The 21600-nt window shown below is 44.9% G+C and overlaps 2 protein-coding genes and 1 long non-coding RNA gene across 8 annotated transcripts in view; 2 read left to right on the top strand and 1 right to left on the bottom strand.

Moving 5' to 3' along the window:
• The window catches only part of LOC139774521 (uncharacterized), a 144203-nt gene that overhangs the window by 61032 nt on the left and 61571 nt on the right, over nt 1-21600 (top strand). The gene's annotated exons all lie outside the window — the stretch shown is intronic.
• The window catches only part of LOC139774540 (uncharacterized), a 38508-nt gene continuing 17043 nt past the window's right edge, over nt 136-21600 (bottom strand). The window contains exons 2-3 of the long non-coding RNA XR_011718604.1: nt 9364-9873; nt 136-835 (exon numbers count right to left, since the gene is read on the bottom strand). This is a non-coding gene — a long non-coding RNA (uncharacterized lncRNA). The remainder of the gene's footprint in view (nt 836-9363; nt 9874-21600) is intronic.
• On the top strand, nt 1359-17308 carry LOC139774536 (uncharacterized). 5 transcript variants are annotated; one of them, XM_071709902.1, is made up of 2 exons: nt 1359-1996; nt 16329-17308. In XM_071709902.1, exon 2 carries the CDS (start codon nt 16884-16886, stop codon nt 17199-17201), a length of 318 nt encoding a protein of 105 aa, XP_071566003.1. In that variant the 5' UTR covers nt 1359-1996; nt 16329-16883; the 3' UTR covers nt 17202-17308. The 5 variants fall into 5 exon arrangements, with proteins under 5 accessions (XP_071566003.1, XP_071566004.1, XP_071566002.1 ...); XM_071709903.1 differs by lacking the exon at nt 1359-1996 and adding an exon at nt 4958-5999 and having other exon boundaries at nt 16474-17308; XM_071709901.1 differs by lacking the exon at nt 1359-1996 and adding an exon at nt 4958-5938 and having other exon boundaries at nt 16474-17308.

Genomic DNA, 21600 nt, shown 5'->3' on the forward strand with positions numbered 1-21600 from the left:
TTCGACTATAATTATGTTTAAAATTTTGTTAATATCTTTAGGAATGTTATTTTAATAGAACTCACGGGGCATACTTTTACACATCATTCCATTAACATTATGTATGTTTTTCATAAATAGTTTTGTAAACAACAATTTTATAAAACTCGGTTTTATTTACATATCTTAGAAGAACATTGACAGTCGACAGTTGTAATTTAACAATTTGCCACTGAAGCTCTTTTGCAGGCACGTTTGCACAAGTGTACGATTTGTCTGCAAAACTGCGATGTAAAAGAGAGACGAGTCCCAATCCATTTTTCCGAATAGCTCGATATTTTATCTGATTGTCAGCTCGCATAACGGGGTGCATTCATTCGCGCAAATGTGAAGATGGGTGACGGGTGATAAAGCGAGTCATTATGTCTGATTATGTAAATGAATGTAGTTGCATGAATATTCGTCCGCGTGTGATCCGTGCGGTAACGTAAGGGATTCGTAAAAACGTGCCAACCGCGAATCTCCCTCCTCCCCGTCTCTCCTCCGACTTAACGCTCAATCACGCCGTCAAGCTCATCTACTCTTCGGGAATGCGGGTGTACGATTCTCAGGCCGTGGCGCTCGTATGGGCCGCCTGGTCGGCGAGATTTAGATTCCCGGTAGAATTGGCCACCCGTATCCCCCGTATCGCGCGCCGTTAGCGTTTGCCGCATTAAATGCTCCCCCTCCCCGGCGATTTAACTGTAATACGAATTCCGTCGCGCATCCAAAGAAAATCCCTGGCAGCCGATCTCGTAATCGAGCTCGTAAGTCAGCAGCTGGCACTCGCTTCACGTTCGGGATCGCGCGCCAACTCCTGTAAATAAACAATGAGGATCAACATTGTAAAAGAAAACGCATAAAACATATGAGGAAACGTTTAAAATGGACAAGGATACCCATATATCCTACCAAGGATACGTTTTCACTATAAATTATATAAAATTCACGCTTATTGCACATGCAGTTTTACGTACTTTTTTAGCGGTATGCTTCTATATAGACTTATATAATAATAAATATTATAAATATTATAAATATTTATATACTAGATAAATTTTATTGGATTAGGCAAAAAGTCGAGGAAAAAAACTTGCTTCTTTTTTAAGAAATTTCGAAGACAAGTTTTATGTGCAAAACCGGAACTTTGTTACACAAGATATTAACTGTTTTCTCAGCTATTTTCTGCCATCTTTTAGACAGTCTCATTATTCCGTCCTCATTGAGCACATAACGTTACGCTCAACAACAGCCATTTATTTAAAAAAAACGAGATTTTTGTCTAATTCGGTAGTAAGCGGAAATAACTGGTTCCCGTTATGCTCTTGCTTCGACGTTTGAAATTGCGTGTGAATTAATAATTTGCGAATGTCAATACGGTAGGAATTGGCTGTAGTATATTAATTAACTGAAATAATTATAATATAATAATTAACTGTGATATATTATTCGTAAAATAACACGTATAATATATACGACGTAAAAATAATCCGAATTCCAACAGGATGGCTCGTGAAATGTGTTTTCTATTTCGTTAAATATTGATTTACATTTGTTTAATATTTCTCGGTTAAATATCCCGGAATTCACACACACGCAGTATAAATATGATTATCTCGTAACGTATACACGAGTGACATTTAGAGTAAGCTCTTTGACTCCGAGTGAACTGCTCATAATCAGCGATCTTGTTGATATACGGGCGCCATTGCTGTGGTATTTGCGGGCCGTTCTGTGTGGATGCAAAGTTCCGGATGCTTGAGATTTAATATTTTCACGGAACTCATTTGAGACGCTTGGCGCTCCAGTTTCCGCTTTTACTGCGCCGTAAGTACACGGGTGCCTCGAGAACGAACTTCGTGAGTAGGCCGTAACAACATAATGTGGTCTAATACGCGACAGTCTGATAAGAGTTTCGGGCTGAAAAGCTATTTCAACGAGCACATTCCGTCGCGGTCTCGTAGCAGCTATCCTTCGTGTACAATCAGAAGTAACTTCGCCGGTTTAATTCAGAAACGTTATTACTTCCAAGAGAGTATAAGATTATGTCGCAATAACTTCTTGTTCCTAAGCTTTTGTCAAGAGATTTTAAAAACCGCGGACAATTAAAAGTATGAAGAGATTACGAGACAAAATTCCATTCCAAGTTGATCTACAATTGGTGCGATTCACTCGAGTCACCCCATCTCTCTCGTGCGTTAGATTGAACGCTCGTGTTATGTCTCGTCGTTACATTTCATACGTTCGTAGGCTCACACATCGCGTGTATGCCCTGCATCCTCGAGCCACTCGCGAGATCGAAATAATTATGCGACAAGGAGCGGAAGTGCGATCGTACCGATACATGAGATGTAATTTGACGCCGATGGAACGATGAAGCGTCCCTTTGTATCTACGACGTGGTGTGTACGCTCGACGCTCGACGCGCACACACATACGATCGCAATCACGGTAATCACGATACGTCAGACGCGCCACGCCGGTCGTGTCGCCTGTCCGTTTCGAAGCTGTGCGATATGCGGAACTTCTTTCAGTAATTCGTAACGTTATTGCGAGTGGGCATGGCGACGATCTGTACGCCGTATATAATCAGATAACGGACTCGACAGCGATGAGAGTGGATCGACCCTTTTCATGTAACGACGGTTTTTCCATGGGCTGTCGATCGTTTAGCGAATGAAATTCCAGACGTCGACGACAATATGAGATCGAAAAAAAGAGAGAGAAGAAAATGCACAGAAATAATACTGACGTTTTTCACAGCTGCGCGTAGACTGTTGCTTTTTAACTGGTGATAAGAAGATAATAACGTTTCAAATAGTTTCTGTAACGCTTTTAAATTAATTAATTCGCTTATAATACGCTTATGCATTAACAAAGTAGGAATCACTCGCAAATGATATCGCTGCTTGCATCGTATGCCCTAAGGGAGTCGCTGGAATCCCCGGGCAACGCTTTATTTTGAAACGGGAGTTTATAGTAGCGACGCGCGGAAACTCTCGCGGATGCAGGCAACGTTACCTAATTAGCACTTTCCTAACAAATAGAGCAAAGGCTCGAATTTTGCTCCCGCAGGCTGCGCGTCGGCGAACGCGGTGCCAATTCGCTGTATAATCAGAAAATTGGAAATCTATTTATCTTCGCGTTTGTTTTGCGTCGGGTCGCGCGCTCGTTTGCATAAAAGCGCGTTTAATTGATCGCCACCACTGCGGGGCGGAAGAAATAACGGCGGCCGCATCGCGGGTTTCGTATCGCGTGTTATCGATCTCCGTGTATAACGCGACCGAGCGTAACGCGAGTCGAAAGTCGAATATCGGTGACACCGGCGTTCCCTAAGACGCTTCCACAACACGGAGCGTCGCCGGATGTTCTCACGAATTTACGGAAAAATGCATTCTACGTTGAAAGTTGCCTGCTGCCATATCGAGAAGGAGCAAGCCGATTCCATGAAACGAATTAAACGAGACGCACGAACGAACCGACCTAGGTGATTATATCATATTTGTAGAAACGTTAAAGCAGTCGAAATTCTACTATTTATAGGTACTCTTCTCGAAGTTAATGTTGATACCGTTATACGGTTCTTTGTAGTGTTAGGCTGCGATGTAATCCTTAAAAATCTACATCTTATCTTTATTTCTATAAGTGGCACGAGTTCGAAAGTCTTGTGCAACAGCCCGAAACGTGCGGGACACGTTATCGATTTTGTTGATACGGCATGGCTAGACGTGGAGACGTTTGCCGAGGCGTTCCCACGGGATTCCGCGAAAAAAGTTTCGCTTATCGCGAAAACCTGTTCCCGCGTACGGAAAAACGGACGAATAAAAGCCCGCGCGCTCGGTTTCCAGGAATGGATGACGATGCTGATTAAAAGCGGGATGACTCCGTGAGCATCACCGCGTGGTGCGTAACGCGTCGCGAGTTTACGATCTATATAACTTCTCTCTTATGCTTCTTTCTTACTAGCTGTACGATAACGTATGCTTATGCGACACTTTATAGTTCATCAAATCTCTTTGCTCCGTTTCTCAAATTGCGACTGCGGTCGTCTCGCGCGACTCTCGATTCGCTCGTAAAGGACTTCGTTGCGTGAAAGACAGAAATTTTTGCCAGGTGAGATTGCACGAATGGTCATTCTTGAATTTAACATCCTTTCGAGAGTGAAAATATGAATATTCCCGAGCCATGAAAATATCAGGAAAAGCAGGATTTTCAAGTATGAAAAATGCAGTGAGTCTAGCAAACTATGCTATATCTCTCATGAATATTCGCATTTTATATTTCTCGAAAATGTAACGATAAGGGAAATCTTTTACCTTGAAAATAAGCGTGATACAAGCGATGAGTCATCTTGTCTTAAAATAGAATACCTGTTGTAAAGGAAATTACGTGGGGAAATTCTACGGGTGGGCAAATATTTATGAGTGTATATAGGGTACGCTGTGAGAGTGTATTCCCCTAATATTGTCGAGACAGAAATTGCTGCCCGCGAAGGGGCGGCGGAGAAATTTACTCAGCCTCAGTCCTTCGACTGTATCCCCGAGCCAGCGGCCAACACAAGTTTGGTTGACATCGATGCGTGGACGATCAGGTGAGGGTCGTCGAAGGAAAACGGGGCGACCGAGCGAGGTCGACATCGACTTCTCTCGCGTCGGGGACGCGGCGCGGCGCGGCGCGAGTCGGGTCACGAACACCAGGGAAAACACAACGGGCGAGGGAGAGGGACAAAAAAAGGAACGCGGTGGGCGCGGATGTAGGTGGGTAGGATAGACGAGGAAGGCGCGGGTAGAGGACACATGACGGGGGGGGGGGGAGAAGGGGAGGCTGGTGTGTGTATCCGCGTCGAGGGTGGAGAAGGACCTGCGCGCGAATTTCCCGCGTTCGCCCAACTCATATTGATCCCACCCCAGCGAACTCCCTCGTTCCAGCCGGGTGGTGGAAGGCGCGGGGTGCGGGAAGGGAGGCCCGGCAAGGGTGGTTCGTCGGCGTATAACGCCAGACCGGGCGTGCGAGTGAGTGAGTGATCGAGTGAGCGAGCGAGCGAACGGGAGACGGAGGGTGAGTCGTAGAATCGCGGGCGCTCCGAGGGTGGTCCAGCGCGCGTCGGAGTCGTCGTGCTCTCCGATCGGGATTCGCGAACGTGTCGTCGTCGTCGCTGTCACGATCGTCGTTACTGTCGTGTGTCGCGTCGTGGTGTCGCGCGCTCTCGTCGCGTTATCCTTACGAGGGAGTCAGCCCGCTTTTCCGTCGTTCATCGGTGTGTGCAATTGTCGTGCAATTGTCCGGAGCCCTCGAAACGTGTTCACGCGCGCGTGTGGTAGAAAGAAGTTTCGGGGAAGTTGTCGGCTTGGGGAATTGGAGAAAGTCGAGCGGCAAAAGTGCGCGAGTGTGCGGATCGGTCGACGACACGGTTGTTTCGGTCCCGCTCGACGGGCCGGTTGTTGCAGCAGCATCGTTATAGTTGTGTGGTTAATGAAATTTGCCCTTACTTTCCGCGAAAGTTATTAAACAGAAAAGAAGGACAACAAACGAGAATATCACCGAGCAAATTTCACACAGACTGACCCCGGACTTTACTGCCTCGATTTACGATTGGCACTCGCGACACGGCCTCGCGAGAACCCATCGCCGGCGGGAAAGTGCATAAAGCGCGAGTGCGAAACCATTTACCAGGCCCCTTCGTGCGCGGTTTTTTTTTCTTCCTCCCCATTGTCCGTTTTATTACCATTTTATGTCGAAGACGAGGCTGAAGACGGGAGAAAGTGCGTAACGCGCGAATCGGCTCGGTAATCGAGTTCGCCGAGTCAGTTCCCGCACCGAATGGGCCCGTTTTAGTTTGCTCGTGCGAATCACACGCCGATAAAAGCTTCTTAAAACGTGAGAAGGAATTATTTAGTTTTGGTTAAATATATGATAAAAAGTACGTTATCATAAAATAAAAATTAAAAACAAGTTTGAGAGTTGATTGTATATACGCTTGTGTATGTATATTTGCAAATACGGTCGTAGAAATTCACATGTAATGCCTCATCCACTTGGCGACAGACCACGTTTGACTGATTAAATTGTCCAAGAGGCGTGTGCCGCTTTGTACTCAAACGGCATGCATCTCTTGAATGACCTAGTAGCTGCAAATTAGTTCTGGAACTATAGGTATTCATTATTGAGAAACCGCATTATTACACGGCAACGAGATTTGAACGACTCGTAATTCGACTCGCGAATAATCGATGCGCCGATTACGATGATTACGTCGAATTATCCTCGAATAATGAAATAACTTTTCCACTGATATTGCTTAACAGATTCGTTTTATTATCGTAATCGCCCTGTCATCGATATCCGAATAGTTTTCCGACCTCGGAAATATTTTTCCGGAAATATATGCACGCGGTTTTGCATGCATCGGCCCGATTGCACGTGCGATCGCGTGTGGGAGACTCGCGTGGTCGACAATCCGCGACGATCTACTAACAATCCACACAACGTCCATAGCGATCACGTCGCAGTCATGACCGACGGTTCGCAACACGTTCAGAACAATCACCGTTGGCCTCGTTTGGCGGCCAGAAAAAATCAATACGACCACATTTCAGTATATTTAGTTGAAATGAATATCAATTTATTAAATTAATTTTATTTTGATTTAACATCGAATGTAAATTAAATTTTAAAGGGCAAGAAAAGAATAGAGAGAATAACTGTTCCACATCCTTCAGGAAAGTTGGCACAAGCGTTGACACGAAGCAGAAAGTAAGACTTGGATGAGATACAAACAAGAGATTACCATCTGTTGGATTTAATGAGTCATAATATGATATGATACTTCAAACAGCTCTCTTTGCTTTGCAAAATCTACTCCGTTGACCGCATAAAGCCTTTCACCGTTATGTTATAATCACCGTATTTACTACCGCTAGTAAATTGTTCGTGCAAGATCCGCATTTTTTGTCGTACGTGGTTGAGAGTGAAAATTTGTGAAGCACTAATATAAATCCCATTTTAACAATTAAATCGATTAAGTGCGCATCGTGCGCTTAAATCCGCATTTAATTACAGATGGATTACGGGCCTTTAATTAATATTGCTTCGGATACAATATCTGTCGATGTGTGTCGCAGATTGAACTTTGTCATCATCAATAATATAATTAGTAATTATATTATTACATTTGAAGACTTACGCGTTAATAAAATATTGAAAAGCGCGATCGGAATTCTATTTCCCAGCGATTCAATTGATCGCTTTCAGCGCTGTAAATAGATCAAAGATTAAATATCAAGGGAAATGTATCTCACGATTAATATAATATCTGAATAATATCTAGCATTATATGCAATTTTCTATTATGCGCGATCCAGATAGTCGATAGATTCGTGAAATAATGAAATGCACTTTTGGTGAATAAACTCTCGGTGCGCGAGCTGTAATTTCTCGCCAATATTTTCTGGAATCGTTCCATGAATACCGGAACGGAACGGAACGTACTCGTAAAATCGACATGGGACACGTTTCGCCCGGCGAGACGTCGGGGTTTCGCCCTCGACGAGATCGATCGATCGCCCGCGTCGTCGTCGGCATCTCGCTCTCGCAACAACTTAATACCCGGAATCTTGTTCCACATGTAGGCCCGGGCTCAAGCTCGCTCGTAAATACACCCGAGGAGCGCGTAAAAGTCCGGGGGCCCCCGGTCGTGACGCCCGCGATATAGAGAGGCCAGGTGGCGAGCGCGAATATATACGAATGCTTCGAGAATGACTCAAGCGGACCCATTATGAGAAAGAAAGCGCGATCCGTTCGCGCCGCAGATGCAGAATCTGTTTAGACGCTACAGACACATTATCGGGGATCTACGGGTTCTGCGAACGCCTATGAGAATTTTTGAAACGTGAAAAGAGACGTAAGGTAAATATACCAATGCCGGGACACTCAAGATCTATGTCTGGACACCTTTATCATTTTAGTTTTTAAATAAGTATAACGCGAATCAAAATCAAAGATAAAAATATAATACAAGAAGAATATTTTTATTTCTGATTTTTTATTTTTAATTTGCGTTATAACTTATTTAAGGACTAAAATGTTAAAAATGTCAAGACATAGGTACATGTCCAGGCATTGGTTACATTTACCTTACTCCCTTTATTTTAATACGATGTTCGATTGACTTCTCAAAGGCATTTAGAAGCAGATGAAATGTTTATACATGTACAAATCTTTGTCAGTAGGGAAAAGGATGTGTGGTAAGGTCTTGAAACATTTCTTTAACTGATGAAGGTTCCGATGGGACAATTAAAGCGTTAACCCTTGCCTTGCGTAAAGTGAATCATTTATGCCCACATTGTGTTATGTTTGAACAAGCGTTTCGGATCACTTGTAGTTAAGCTTCATAAGTTATTAAATATCCGTGAGAAAATTAATAGAGAAATACTATGTGATTAAACTCTGCAACAATGCCTGCCACACAACGAAGTTGAATACTGTCTGTTATGTCCGAAAAAAATGCTTTTAAAAAATTGTATTCGGATTCCATTTAATGAGAACGGTAATTCGGAATATGGAGACAACAATTTCGTAACAATGTTTAGCGAGGGTGAAACTTTTATAAATACTTTCAGTGTCAGAAATTCTTTTCATACTGAAATTACAGATAAATTAATTTTGTTTCTCGACTGGCTAATTTTATTATTGTCCATTTTGTTGTTCGGTGGATTTTAGTAGGGCCCAGAACGGGCCCGACTACGCAGAAGAGAGAGAAAGATAAATTGGCGAGTGATCTACGAACACATCGATCGAAAACATGCATGTCGGATACACCGTCGTGATAAATCATTAACCGGGCGTGTTTATTGGCCATGCTCGAGCAAATCCCGGCTGGTGGTTGATTTATTGTCCGGGCACCGATGCCGATCGGTCGGTTATCGATCCGGTCGTGACTCGCGAATCGGGCGCAACAGGCGGGCCCGGGCGCCCGATACGGAAGCTCAAAGGAACGGAATTAGGTGCGAGATCGGCGTAGGCGTGAATAGTTTCGTGGTAAGGTGAGAAAGCACGATAGAAAGGACCGACATGTATAATAATAGACAAATAACGCCCGCGTTGCATTGTCGTGAGGTCAAAAGTAAGAAATTAAACATTTTAGCATCTCAAATATTTTCACCTCGTAACTCGTAACCCAGTTTCGCGCCGGAGAAAGACCTTGTCTAAAGAATAACAATCCGTTGTCAGAGAGGTGTCCTCTCCACACCGAGACCCTGACAGCTTAGGTGTAAAGAAAAAAGAAAGCGAAGAGGAAAAAACTGTTTGTCAGGAATATGCATTACGGCGGCGACATCAATTTCTCACCCGGTCCCATTTCCCGATCGGAGCTCCACAGGTTACGCGATGTAAATCAGGCCGACCCGCGCCGCCGCCCGCCGTCCAGTATTGAAGTTCTATGTACAGCGCGCGAAGTAAACTGCCACGGTCGTAGGCTATCTCCATCCTGCTCCATCCTTCCTTGACATGTCTACGCGATAAAGTGCACGCGATGGTCGTCTCTACACTGCTCACGTAGAATCGTGTTTGAGCTAGACATCTTGCGTCAACTGTTCCATATATTCGCATACATTATTATTTCTTTTTCATATCTTTCGTATTATAAGTAATATATAAATTTTAATTGGATTAGAGTTCCAGAAACAAGATTGTTTAATCCCATCGTACATATGGACAGTCTCCGAGTACCTCGGTCCTCGGAATTCGTGAAAAATGTAGCCCGAGAATTTCCACCGAGTGGCACTCGCGCGCAATTCATCGGGCTTTTATACGGGATCCGCCATAATCCCTTCACGTGCCGCAAATGGGTGCAGCACTCTAAAAAATCCAAAGTAAGACATGTTTGAATTTCAAACATTTTTCTACAGAAATGACTGATTATAAGTTGTTTTTCCTGTAGACTACTTTTCATCATTTATAAGTAACTGACTATCAATATCTGACTGAAAATGTGTTTGATATTCAGTCAGATATTGATAGTCAGTTACTTATAAATGATGAAAAGTAGTCTACAGGAAAAACAACTTATAATCAAACACTTATTTCTTAGAGTGAGGTTGTCTCCGCCGCTTCGTGACGTTCTATCGTTCCTCTTCTATTATACTTACGCGAGTAGCGAGTAGCTTCCAAGTATCGAGCTTATTCAGACCATCCTACTTATGTTAATAAAAAGAGAGAACGGACGAGTCTACGAGAATGACTCCCAAGTTTTAGAATCGGAACAGTCTACCTCGCAACCCATCGCGAGACGCGTCGTAAAAAAATCGAAAAATACCTCCAAGGCCATGGAGAGTCATTTCGGTCACTCAATCGCGGACTGAACCGTTTCGTGGGAATCGATAAATCGTCTCGCGCAATCGGGATGCGGCAGTTATCGCGAGCGATAATGGCTCGCCGGTGGTTGTGAAACTCGCGCCTGGATATAAACTGCAGTGTGTTTACAGCCTCGCCAACTTCCTCCGAACGCTTACCGCGGAGCCGTAGAAAAAAATAGCGCGCGGTAATAAGCCTTTCTCCGGGACGCGGGCATATGTTTTCTAAATCGCATTATGGAATTATATTCCACCGCATTATCGGCGCGATGAGGAGTTGTATACTGTTACACGTGTTATGACTTTGTCCGATAACTCGATATTGTTATCTTCAATTTAATTCGATATCGTTTTGCTCTGCATTATCATTGGATAAACAATATCTATCACATAAGCGCTGAATGTCTGTTGCTGTCGAACACGCGATATACATTCAATAAAAATCGATTTATAGCTGATAGATTTTCTCAACGATTACTAACGTGGTTCATAAATCACCGATTGAATTGAATTGCGCGGATGCGGTTTACGATTTTTCCAAACGCCGTTTCAATTCCATCTAATATCTGCCTCGTTTTCTTCATCCAGTTTCATTGATTTCTTCCGTACGAACTCCTTGGGCAGTCGCAGTTGCCACTTATTCGAGACCACTCGTCTTATCTTATCAGTGTTATCGACGCTCGAATTGCGCCCACGCTTTTCTTCAAGGTTTTGAGAAAAATATTTCCTTGGATATAGTTGATTTTTTTCGGATGAGTTTTATCGCTCTTTTAAATAGCTATTTGTCTAGCAAACATTGTAGATGCATTTTATCGATCATTATCTTAATTAATTGAATATAGAAGGTAACGTTTGATGAACATGATATTTTGCAATACTGCCGCAACAATTATTTCGAGTAATGGAATAATAAGTCGATTGTTTTTTTTTGCCGCACTTTACAGTCACGAAAAGTAGAAAATCTGAAATGGGTCATATCCTTCGGTGAAAATAGACTCGGTCGCGAAAGGGTTGTTGGGTGCGCCGAAGGTTACCGGCACGCCATCTAAAACGGTGCGCCGCGAGGCTTGCTGCAGGGATAGAAGTACGAGGAATCGCGGTAGTTTATAGATAGCCGGGACGGATAAAAGGGAAACGGTACGGCCCCATGGAGTTCGTTATTACCCGATTATCGTTGTTACCGGTCTAATCTCACCGCGGCAGCAACCCCGCAGCAGCAGCAGCAGCAGCAACAGCGGCAACGGCGGCAGCAACGGCTTTTGCACTTAGCACTTACGTGGCGGCTGGTATTATGGTGGCAATAACGAGCGACCCCCATCACGTAACCCCACTTAAGTGCCAAGTCGCTGCCGCGCCGTATCGGAAAAGGGCGCAAGGAGAGAGGAAAGGGGACGAAAAAATGAAGAGAGCGCCGCGACCTCCACCCATCGTTACCGGGTACCCACATCGTATAACGGGCGGTTACCTTCTTGCTCCCCTCCCCCTGCCCCTGCACTCATGTTTAACCGTGAACACCGCGGGGCTAATAGAAAATATACACCACCGTCGCTCCCTGTGTGTACATCCCCCTTTATTAATATCGATGTTTCGTGCGATGCCAACATTAATCGCGTAATCGAGCTGCGCTTCGGTTCGAGTATACGCGGATCGTACCGGTGGATGAGAAGGCTCTTGGTTCTACCATCACGCGAATTCGATCGCGCGCGGCTTTTTAGGACCTCCTCGACGGAGGACAGGGATGGAATTACTCGATATTTCGCGAAATTACAATGAGTCGTGAATAGAATACCGATTGCCTCGATTTGTTCTCTCGGATCGCACGCGAAGAGTTAATTAGAAATTTATGGTGAATATCTTGTGTACGCAAAACAGGTCTAACGCGAAAATATCCGCGCGTTGCAAAATGCAAACACGACAAATTTGTATTTTCATCAGAATTTGTATTTTCTTGAAGTTTTGCTCATAATGTTTCAACTGTTGCACAACGTGGGAGCGGCTGGCAGCGTGGCGTACTGAGAAACGTATTAAGGATACGGCAGCAAGGAGACGTCGCATAACTTCGAATTATCACTGTACATAATTGCTCGAGCGAGCAAGCAACTTAGCGGTACAGCAGTCCCAAGATGTGACGGGGCTGCATCTCGCGGCATACCATCTTAAATAGCCTGGCACTTTATATAGATGTCCGTTAATAAACTTCATTATACCGCTGCACTTAATTGATTAACGAGAAATTACGGAGACGGTCCTGTATACAGGAAACGAGGGTACGGCGGGCGTTCCCTACGGGGGGATAGCTCGGCCTAGTGGGGCTTGAAAAACGAATGAAACCGCGTTAATTAAATCCACAATGTAATCTCGCTTCCATGACACCGCCCTTTATTTTCTCCGTCACGTTTTTCTTCGTGCCGCATAAACGCACTGTTTTTAACGTGAAAAGTGCACGTCACGAAAATGTGCGACAGCGGGTCTGATTGCGGCTCGCACAATTTCTACGTGATTGTTATGCAGAATAAAATACTGAGAATGGAGTAATTATAAACTTTAAATGTCGCTCGCGATTTTTAACTCGTCGTCGAATACACGACAGCACGAACGATCGGTACTAATCTTCTTTCGATTATTTTCTAATGGGAGAGGATCGTATCCTCGCAATGAGTCTTCACATTCCCCGGGAGATTAACGGCAACGTAAGATCGAATGCCGGCAATATCGGCAAACAGTTTCCCGCTATTAAGCGCAACCTCTCCCGCTATGACTCCGCCATGATCTAACCGATGCTTAGACTAGGAGTAAACTTCCGGTATTTTTGCGCGTACACGCGTACCCGCCTGTAATCTCCACGCCCTTTAATTATCCGCAGCTTGACGCCGAGTAGTTACGGCGAATAGTAACGTTGTCATTACAACTACGAAGAGCGAACGAGGCTACCGTGCCTTTTTCTCTTCTTCCTCTTTCTCTTTATCGTCTTCTTTTCCTCCTCCTCTTCTTCTTTCTTCTCTTCTTCTTATTGTGACCCTCGCGTCTTCTTCACCTCTCACGACGATATAGAGGTCGTGGCGGTTTAAACGCCGCGAGAGTCATTGTCCAGCCAGCGCCTGGTTCAAGATCCGTTCTGCGAAACGCACGATACCCAGTCACCGCTCCTTCGCGATCAAGTTTCCTGCGATTGCACGCTGCCAAAGCATTTCGAACGTTTAAATATATTCGCCGTGATGCGAATGTTCACGTCGCAAATTACTCTCGGTACGGAAAAGTTTCTTCCGATGAGATTTGAATAGCAGATAATTCTATCGTACGACCTCACCTAAACCCATTACTTTATCAGCGGCAGTAAAACCGTCGTCTCACTCAGATCCTAGCTGTAAAGTGGTATTAAGTACCAGCTTTAAGTAATCTCGGCGAGACTCAACAAGAAGCCTATTCGTACGACTCTCGGGTCCTTTGTTCGCGACTGGGCGCTGCGGGATCGCCGCGATTTTACGAGCCGGTCGACGATACCGGTCGGACGACCGTTTCTTACAGTATCTATCGTAACTAAATACACTATATAATATGTCACCCGTCGCGTAGAAGCCATGGCGGGCGTAAAGTACTGTCGTTGAAACAATGAGGACAGGTAGATGCGTCACGATTCAGCACGCTGATCTTTCTCATCGAAGGACCGGCGCGGCGGTCCGTGGGCGTCTTAGCGTTCTAATAGCTTTTAATGCTCCGCCAACGTGATTTAGATGTGCACCGCTGGCCCCCGATTTTGCACAAAGGATCTCGACGGTGCACTGACCGTCCTTTCGGAGAGGCGAGACCCAGACTGGCTCGGCGGCAGCGCCCTTGAAATTCCTCCCGCGAATACCTGCGGCTGCAACTTTTGGCCGCGCGCGTGCATAAAGTAAGATAAAGCTCTGTAAAATGAGCGTAACTTTTTTTCCCCCCTCTGCGGAGCGACAACCGCCGCCGCAGCGCGGCAGATTTTATGCAGCGCGCGTCCGTAATTCTCTCCGCGGCTTAAATTTGTGTGAATTTTTCAAGGATTTTACGAAACGCTTTAATGCACGAGTGCGATCAAGCGGATTTTTTTCTCTCTCCCTTTCTCCCTCTTGGGGTTTTTTAACCGGCCGAACCGTCATCCCTCTGTCTCGCTCGCTGGTCAGCCAGAACCAGCTCTACCACGAAACTGTCACGTCGAATCGCGTTTGAAAAGGGGTTTCATTTTTCCACGAATCTCACCTATATTTTTTATGATCAACTTTTCAATCTATAGAGTCTGCCATTAAATCGAGATAAAATCAAACAGACGGTAAAAAGAATAAAAGGTAAAATAGAAAATTGCAAAAACTTGTTTTGTAAAGCAATATATGTTTCCTAAATCAATACATATTTTGTTGTTTGAATTTCCGATATTTTGGAGAAAGGGCCGCTTGACCTTTTCCGCTTTGGATTTTGGAAACGCGTAAGCCCAGCTCCGAAATTGCATCTCGCTGTATCTTTGATACCGTGCACCTCGTGTGGTCCTCTTTCCAGCGACATATAGATGGTCAGCGTCCACCCACTGATACGCGCGAGTCTCTCAGAGTCTCGGGTTACAGACGACTCTTTCCCAAAAAGAGCAACGGCACACGAATACACGGACGTCAACCTCTTAGACGCTGTATGCAAATTTCCTTGCCTCCTAGCCGGGCACCGTCAGACGTCGGGAATATGAATCACGCTGCGATGAGAGGCCGCTGCCTCATAACAGGAAATCCGTCCCCGTGCGCGCGATCCTGCAGATTCAAACAAAGCCCGATGCGTTCCCCTTTATCCCGCCCTTCAGCTTTTTCATCGATCGGCCGCGTCCCACGCGCGCGAAGAAAGCCTCCAGGCTTTCAAAACGTGGGAATTAATCTCGAATGTGAAAGGATTTCAATTAATAATTTTAATAATGTAAGAGACGCGCATCTCTCTTTCTTTCTCTTTCTCTCCCTCCTTCCTTCCCTTTCCACTCTCTTGGTCTATGCACGTCATTAATATTTTTTACAACTGAAACTCAATCTCAAACTTTAATCTCAAGAAACAATCTCAAACTTTGCTCTCAAAAAACAATCTCATGCTTGGCATATAAAGAAGTATCTTGGCATATAAAGAAACATATATATTTAAACGAGCATATAAAACGAAAATAATACTGACAACGATAAACGAAACGTATAAGTTCATATTTTCCTGTCTCGACAGTGACACTTCGCGCGGCACTGACGTCACTCTTTGAAGATGACCAAATCGAGTACCGAGGAGTCTTAAACTCGCATTTTACTTTCATGTATCAATCCAGGAACTTGTCCGTAAAACATTTCCGCCGAGAAGGTTAGTACGTGGGTGGATCAAATACATCGAATAGTTTTGCGAAAATATAGAGTGAGTTCTGAATTTCTTTAAAGTAGAATCTGACTATCTAAGAGGTGCAATTATGAATTAATTTTTTTTGCAATCTATTTTTTTATTGGTGGGCTACCAACAAATCTGCTTGTGAATTGTAGTATTTAGAGTATTTAATGGCGTACCAGCCGCAAATTTGCATTTGTGGTATCCTTTGCGGCGACGGATGGTATAATAAAACAAACAGTAGCTCGCAGTAGATGTGACGAACCTGCATTTATCAGCACGTAACGAAGACAGTCACGCGACCTCCTGATTCATGGATAATGACCGTGACGGAGGCCGCGTAGCTGCCCTCATCAATATATGACGTCTAACGTCGTTTTCACTTCCCATGCAGAAAACCGTCGTTTCCTCTGCAACGATCCCGTCGCGAGAAAAATATCGCAGGTGCAATCAGGTCGATGTTATGCGAAAATTAGTACGTAGCGTAAGGGCGGACGTGCGTGCGTGATCAACACACGCATCGAGTCAATCGCGAAAACTCCGCATTTCGCGTCGATGATTTGATGTTCTTCGTTCATAAATCTTGACAATATGTTCCAGAATATTTTGTGGTTCTGAAAGAGACCTTTTCTTTGAATAATTTTCTTCCGTTAAGTTATGTTGAGGCAAAACTTTAAGATAAGCTCCAAAATGTGCAGGTAATTCATGAGAACTGCAGAAATTTCAATAAATTATTATTGCATAGCTCGAAATATCTTTGAGTGCACGAGACGCGATCGGCGGCCTTCTTCATCGCGCGAAACCGACGAACATTCGTGTGTGATGGTTCGATGCGATACGAAGAATCTCGACGAATCAAAATTATTCGCAACGTCCTCGAGTGAAACTCCGAGGAAGGTACTCTGACTCGTCGAAGAAGACGTGAGATTTCGATGGCGAGATAGAAATATCTCGTCAGTCAATTTGCATTGGACCAATTACTCCAGATGGAGCTTTCGGTTTGTCCTACGAAAACCAGAGAAATCGTTGAAATGTTACCTTAGTGAACTTGTCACCAAGACTACTCTAGAGACGAACGATAACGAAGAACGGGCGATAACGAGATAACTAGTTCGGCGAAATTAGTAGAGAAGAGCGTCTGGTGTTTTTGCGAAGATGGACGCTCTAGAGCTACAAGCCGCCTTGGTGAAGCTCGATCCGGCCACCACGGTGACGCCGATCGGCACCACCGTAAAATTGATGCCCCATCATCGCGTCGCCTTCACCGTAAATATTGACGACGAGGGCGATATGACTTTGGAAGATCCAACGCGGAACGACGACGAGAAGTCGTCGGCCGAGACGACGACGTCGGTGTCGAGGAAGACGCCAGGAAGCTGCGTGGCCAACCTGACGACGAGTCATCAGGGCCATCATCAGGGCAGCGGCCAGCAGATGGGTGTCTCCAAGTGCGGGATCGTTGAGGTCAGGTGACGCCAGCCACCTTGCTACGGCGTCAACATGATTTACCACACTTATCCGCCGCACCGAGGCAGCAAGCACCATGCCAAGCATCACGCCAAGGAGAAGAGACACCATCATCATCACACTATGCACCATCAGCATCACAGAGCACATGCGGTAAGTCGTCGCGTTAAGCGCGCATTGTCGCGGACAAAGAGACGGCGATGATGATGACGTCGCGTCGCCATCGTGAGCGTGCGAAGAGATTCCCCGTACTATTGTCTGCACTCGCAAGGTCGTTTGATTGTTTCACACGACATGCTGAGTTCGAGAATTCGTCTTATTAATTTTTAATCTGAATATGATGAATAAGAAAAGTTGACTTCTTGATATCTTTTGTTAAAAGATTTATCGGATTTTTATATTAACAGGATGAAAAATAGTGGAGCAATGCGCCGCGAGAGAAAGAAGTTTCTACATCATATTTCTTTTAATAAAAAATTATATTTTTCCCGCAACAATTTCGCGCTAGGTACCATCCAAATGCTATACAAAAGCGTTTCGTGCCTTCTATGAAATTTGAAACTCGTCCGAGGGCTTTTATAGAATTCAATAAGAGATGGAAAAGCGTGCGTAGTAACTCGTATTTCTGTGGGCCCCTCGAGAAGCTTAACTCGCCGTAGGCACTTGTATAATGCATTTCGTTCAACTGCATTCTCACTACAAAACACGCGAACATATTTGAAAAGACATTACGCTCCGTATTCCCGTGGTACAAAGAAATAAATAATACGTTCCGGCGCGAATGGCGAACTATGTGTCCAACGAAGAAATTAAATTCACCTCCGAAATAAATCCGAAAGGCTGTTTTCGATTTTTTCACTTATTCAATCCGAAATCCGCGCGCGCGATGCGGAATAGTATAATATTTTTATTATCGAAAGTTTTATTGTGGCAATTCACGTGCTCTGTGGCCGTCCGAAAACGCGGAGTCTACAGTTTAATTAAAATTGATACTCCACGCATGCGGAGAGATTGCAAATTAAATTTGTATACTCATATTTCGAGCGAAATTAAAATCGAGATTAAAACCGACTAAATTGCGCATCAACATTAATATTTAAGTAGACGTTCACGTTATATTAACGTAGGAGCATCGCTGTTCCTCGCTACGCGGTAGCGTTATTACGAATTAAGTATTCCGCATGGCCTGTTCGTTACTGTATCGGACGCTCTTTATCCATTGAGCATACCCATTGTGCGTTCCATGCTCATGCAGCGAGCCGTGCGTTACCTCTATGAATTTTTTCTCGCGCAACGGTTCCTCACAGTGACGAATGTGTATCACCGAGTCAGCGGACAATGCGACACGCTCTGGCTGGCGTTCTGTTCTCTGGCTCCGCACACGTTAGCTCCGTAATACATGAGGATACGGGCGCGTTCCGTGACGGAACGCATACGGTATATACCGGGCGTCTCTCGTGTCTGGCCGAAGGAGCCGTCCGTTCGCGCCAGCCACTTTATTTTCCTAGCGGTAGTTTTGCGGGGAGATAATTAACGAGCTCGCAAGAGCAATCGACCGCGCGTTAACTTGGTCTCTCGTACGCCTACGGGCGGTAGATTAGCATGTTAATTTTTTAACGGGGTTTTTTGTCGACCTGCGCCTACACGCGAGACAAACACATTTTCTGAGGACCGCGAGCCGAAAAAAGAACATGCATACGAAATCAGAGAAATTGCACTCGTAATAGAGAGAAAGAGAGAGAGAGAGAGAGAGAGAGAGAGAAGGGAAACGTTATTAAAAAATTACATAAATCGCGCGTAAGTTTTTACGTGAGTTTTTTTTTTATGTCTATTCACGTTTGCGCAACAAATTCAGAAAAATTGTCTTAATTATGTTAGCTTGTTTATTCCGATAATAACTGCTTTGTGCTGCTGGGTGACTCGCGTTCGTGACAAAGTACGAAGGATCCACTGTAATTGCACCTTCGTGAAGAGGGTCGATCCAGGCGGGTTCGTCCAGGGTGAATTGATGTCTCGCGCGAAGATGCGCGTTCACATGTGGATATATCGTAATCTCGAGTGTGTATACGTGTGTGTGTATACACCTTGGCGGACGTGTACTCGCAGCTGCACTTAAGCGGGACATAATAGGCCTATCGCGAGCCACTTGTCTACTTCAGACCATCGCCCGCGGCCGCGGCGACCGACGTTAATAGACGCGTGTGCGGGACCACGAGACGACGAAGATGCGCGACGCCACGCAAATTCCGTACTTACCAAGTGATATAACTGGCACATCGCAGTTCGCTAATGTGTCTCATTTAGGTAATTGCTGTTCCCCGAGTTTGGATAACGTCAACTTCGTTTGAGATGCGTTTGTTGTCCCACAATCTGGCAGCGTTACGATTATATTTCATCTTCGCGAGGTTTCCGCCATGAACTGACATACCGAATTGACAAAATAAACCTCGTTGCATCCAATGTCTGCATCGCTGCATTAATTTTCACAATTCGCATAATCGGCGACGCAGCGCGCGTTTAACGATGTGCGTACATTTGTTTCTGTTGTATACCCTACGTTTCGTTCCGACTGCACGCAACATGTAAATCGTGCACGTCGAGAGCTACCCTTCGTTAGCTTCGTAGGAGAGAGCGCGAGACTTTTCCCTCTCGAAACACAATCGTCCAGTATCCAGAGCTATCGAGCGGCTCGCTGGCGCTGGTATTGAATTCTCGAGTGGGAGGAAAGGCTGCGAGCGCATCTCGCGTATGTACATATGCACATATGGGAGGCACGTTTCTGCGTATATACACGTACGTAGCATATCCTCCCCTGAGTCACACGCCGGGGGCTCCGTCAACGATGAGGTTCGGCATATGTATCGGATGGGCAGATCGATAATGTTGGGCCACGTAACTAGGACGCCGGTCTCCGTCGCGCTCCGAATATCTCTCGCGGCGATATACATGTACACGTGTGTACCTGTGTGCATGTATATATATACACTTACGATCTTTTATTTTACCTTGCCCGTAACATACAATATGTTAGAGAAATAGCCATAAATCTTTCCGCAGATAACTTTATAGTCGGATTTATGGTTATCCCGCGCAGCGGTTGGAATTGTAATTGTTCGCTGTTTTACGCAACGAGCTGAATCGCACTTTCGAGGTAACGAGCGTGCATGAGTCGTATTTGCGAATTCCGTTGTGTATCATTAATTTTTTTTATAGTTCGAGCTGGAGTATCTTTGTTGTATTTGCATGCATCTGATCCCGTCTGATCACAGATTCTCAGGCTCTTTCTCTTTGCGCAGCAAGAAAAAAGCCCGCCGACTGTCGCCAGGGTCAGACTTTCAATTAAAGTTTAAGTCAGGTCTTAACGAGGCTTAAAAGAATCGGCGCGTATATACACGTGCTTACACGCAGATCGAAGACTTAAGCCGGCTCGGTCCGCTCGCGTCATTCGTTCGAAGGGATGAACTTGCTCGCTTGGGCTTCTGTTGCGACCGCGATCACACTCGAACGACATGAAACCGCATAATCGGGAATCAGTCGATTTACACATTTCGTGTTCGCGTTCTCGTGAAAACAAGCTAAGGGATTTCCGAGCGGTACGCATACGGACGACTGTCGAGTTGCGATTCGATACATTAAGCCGACAATGAGATTTGTCTCTCCGCGATAAAGTGTTTAACTCGTTAGTTAACCGCAGTTGCCGCCGATTCGCGTAATTGCGTACCGCAATCACAAATAGAAACGAATACCATAATTGCAATAATGATTCTCCAAATGCAGAAGAGCTAATCGAAGGATACAACAAAAGTACAACACAACGATATTATTTGTATAATATACTGCTATAATGTATCGTTATAATTACCTATCGATTTTAATTCTTACGATAGCATAATATGGAATTCTACACAGAGCATTTATTCATCTCATTATTTAGAGTTGATCACGTTAAATCTCGGTCCCACTGAAAAATTAGTATACGACAGTAACAGATAACAATGAGAATTCTTTTTCCAAGAAAGTCCCTTTTTACCTCCTTTCACGAGGGTAATCAAATTTCCCGCTTCTCCATTACTTTATTCCGCTTTTTCTCGTGGGCGCGGAATATATAAATATTTTGTTGCTGCGAGTCTGACAGAGCCAATCTTCCTGCAGCTTCTAATAAATTAATCGACCGGCTTCCCGTAGCTTACTTCGAAGAACGTCTAATTAGCTGGGCCTCGAAGTCGCGCGGAGTCGCCGGTAAAAATATTTACATCCGCCGTTTTGCAATTTGCAGGATGTGCGTGACGGACGCACGCGTGAACGCACGTTGGCCGTATGCGTGACCCTACGGGGCCGTCAGACAAACGCACAATACGCAATTTCGCACCGCAATTTCGATAAGCACCACGAGAGAAGCGCGACA

The sequence above is a fragment of the Temnothorax nylanderi genome, unplaced genomic scaffold (assembly GCF_030848795.1).
Source record: "Temnothorax nylanderi isolate EJ_2023f unplaced genomic scaffold, tnyl_v1.0 TNYL_tig0082_pilon, whole genome shotgun sequence".
NCBI classification, from domain to species: domain Eukaryota; kingdom Metazoa; phylum Arthropoda; class Insecta; order Hymenoptera; family Formicidae; genus Temnothorax; species Temnothorax nylanderi.

What these genes read in the sequence shown, in the direction of transcription:
- LOC139774536 (XM_071709902.1), top strand. Translation starts at nt 16,884, where the DNA reads ATGGACGCTCTAGAGCTACAAGCCGCCTTGGTGAAGCTCGATCCGGCC.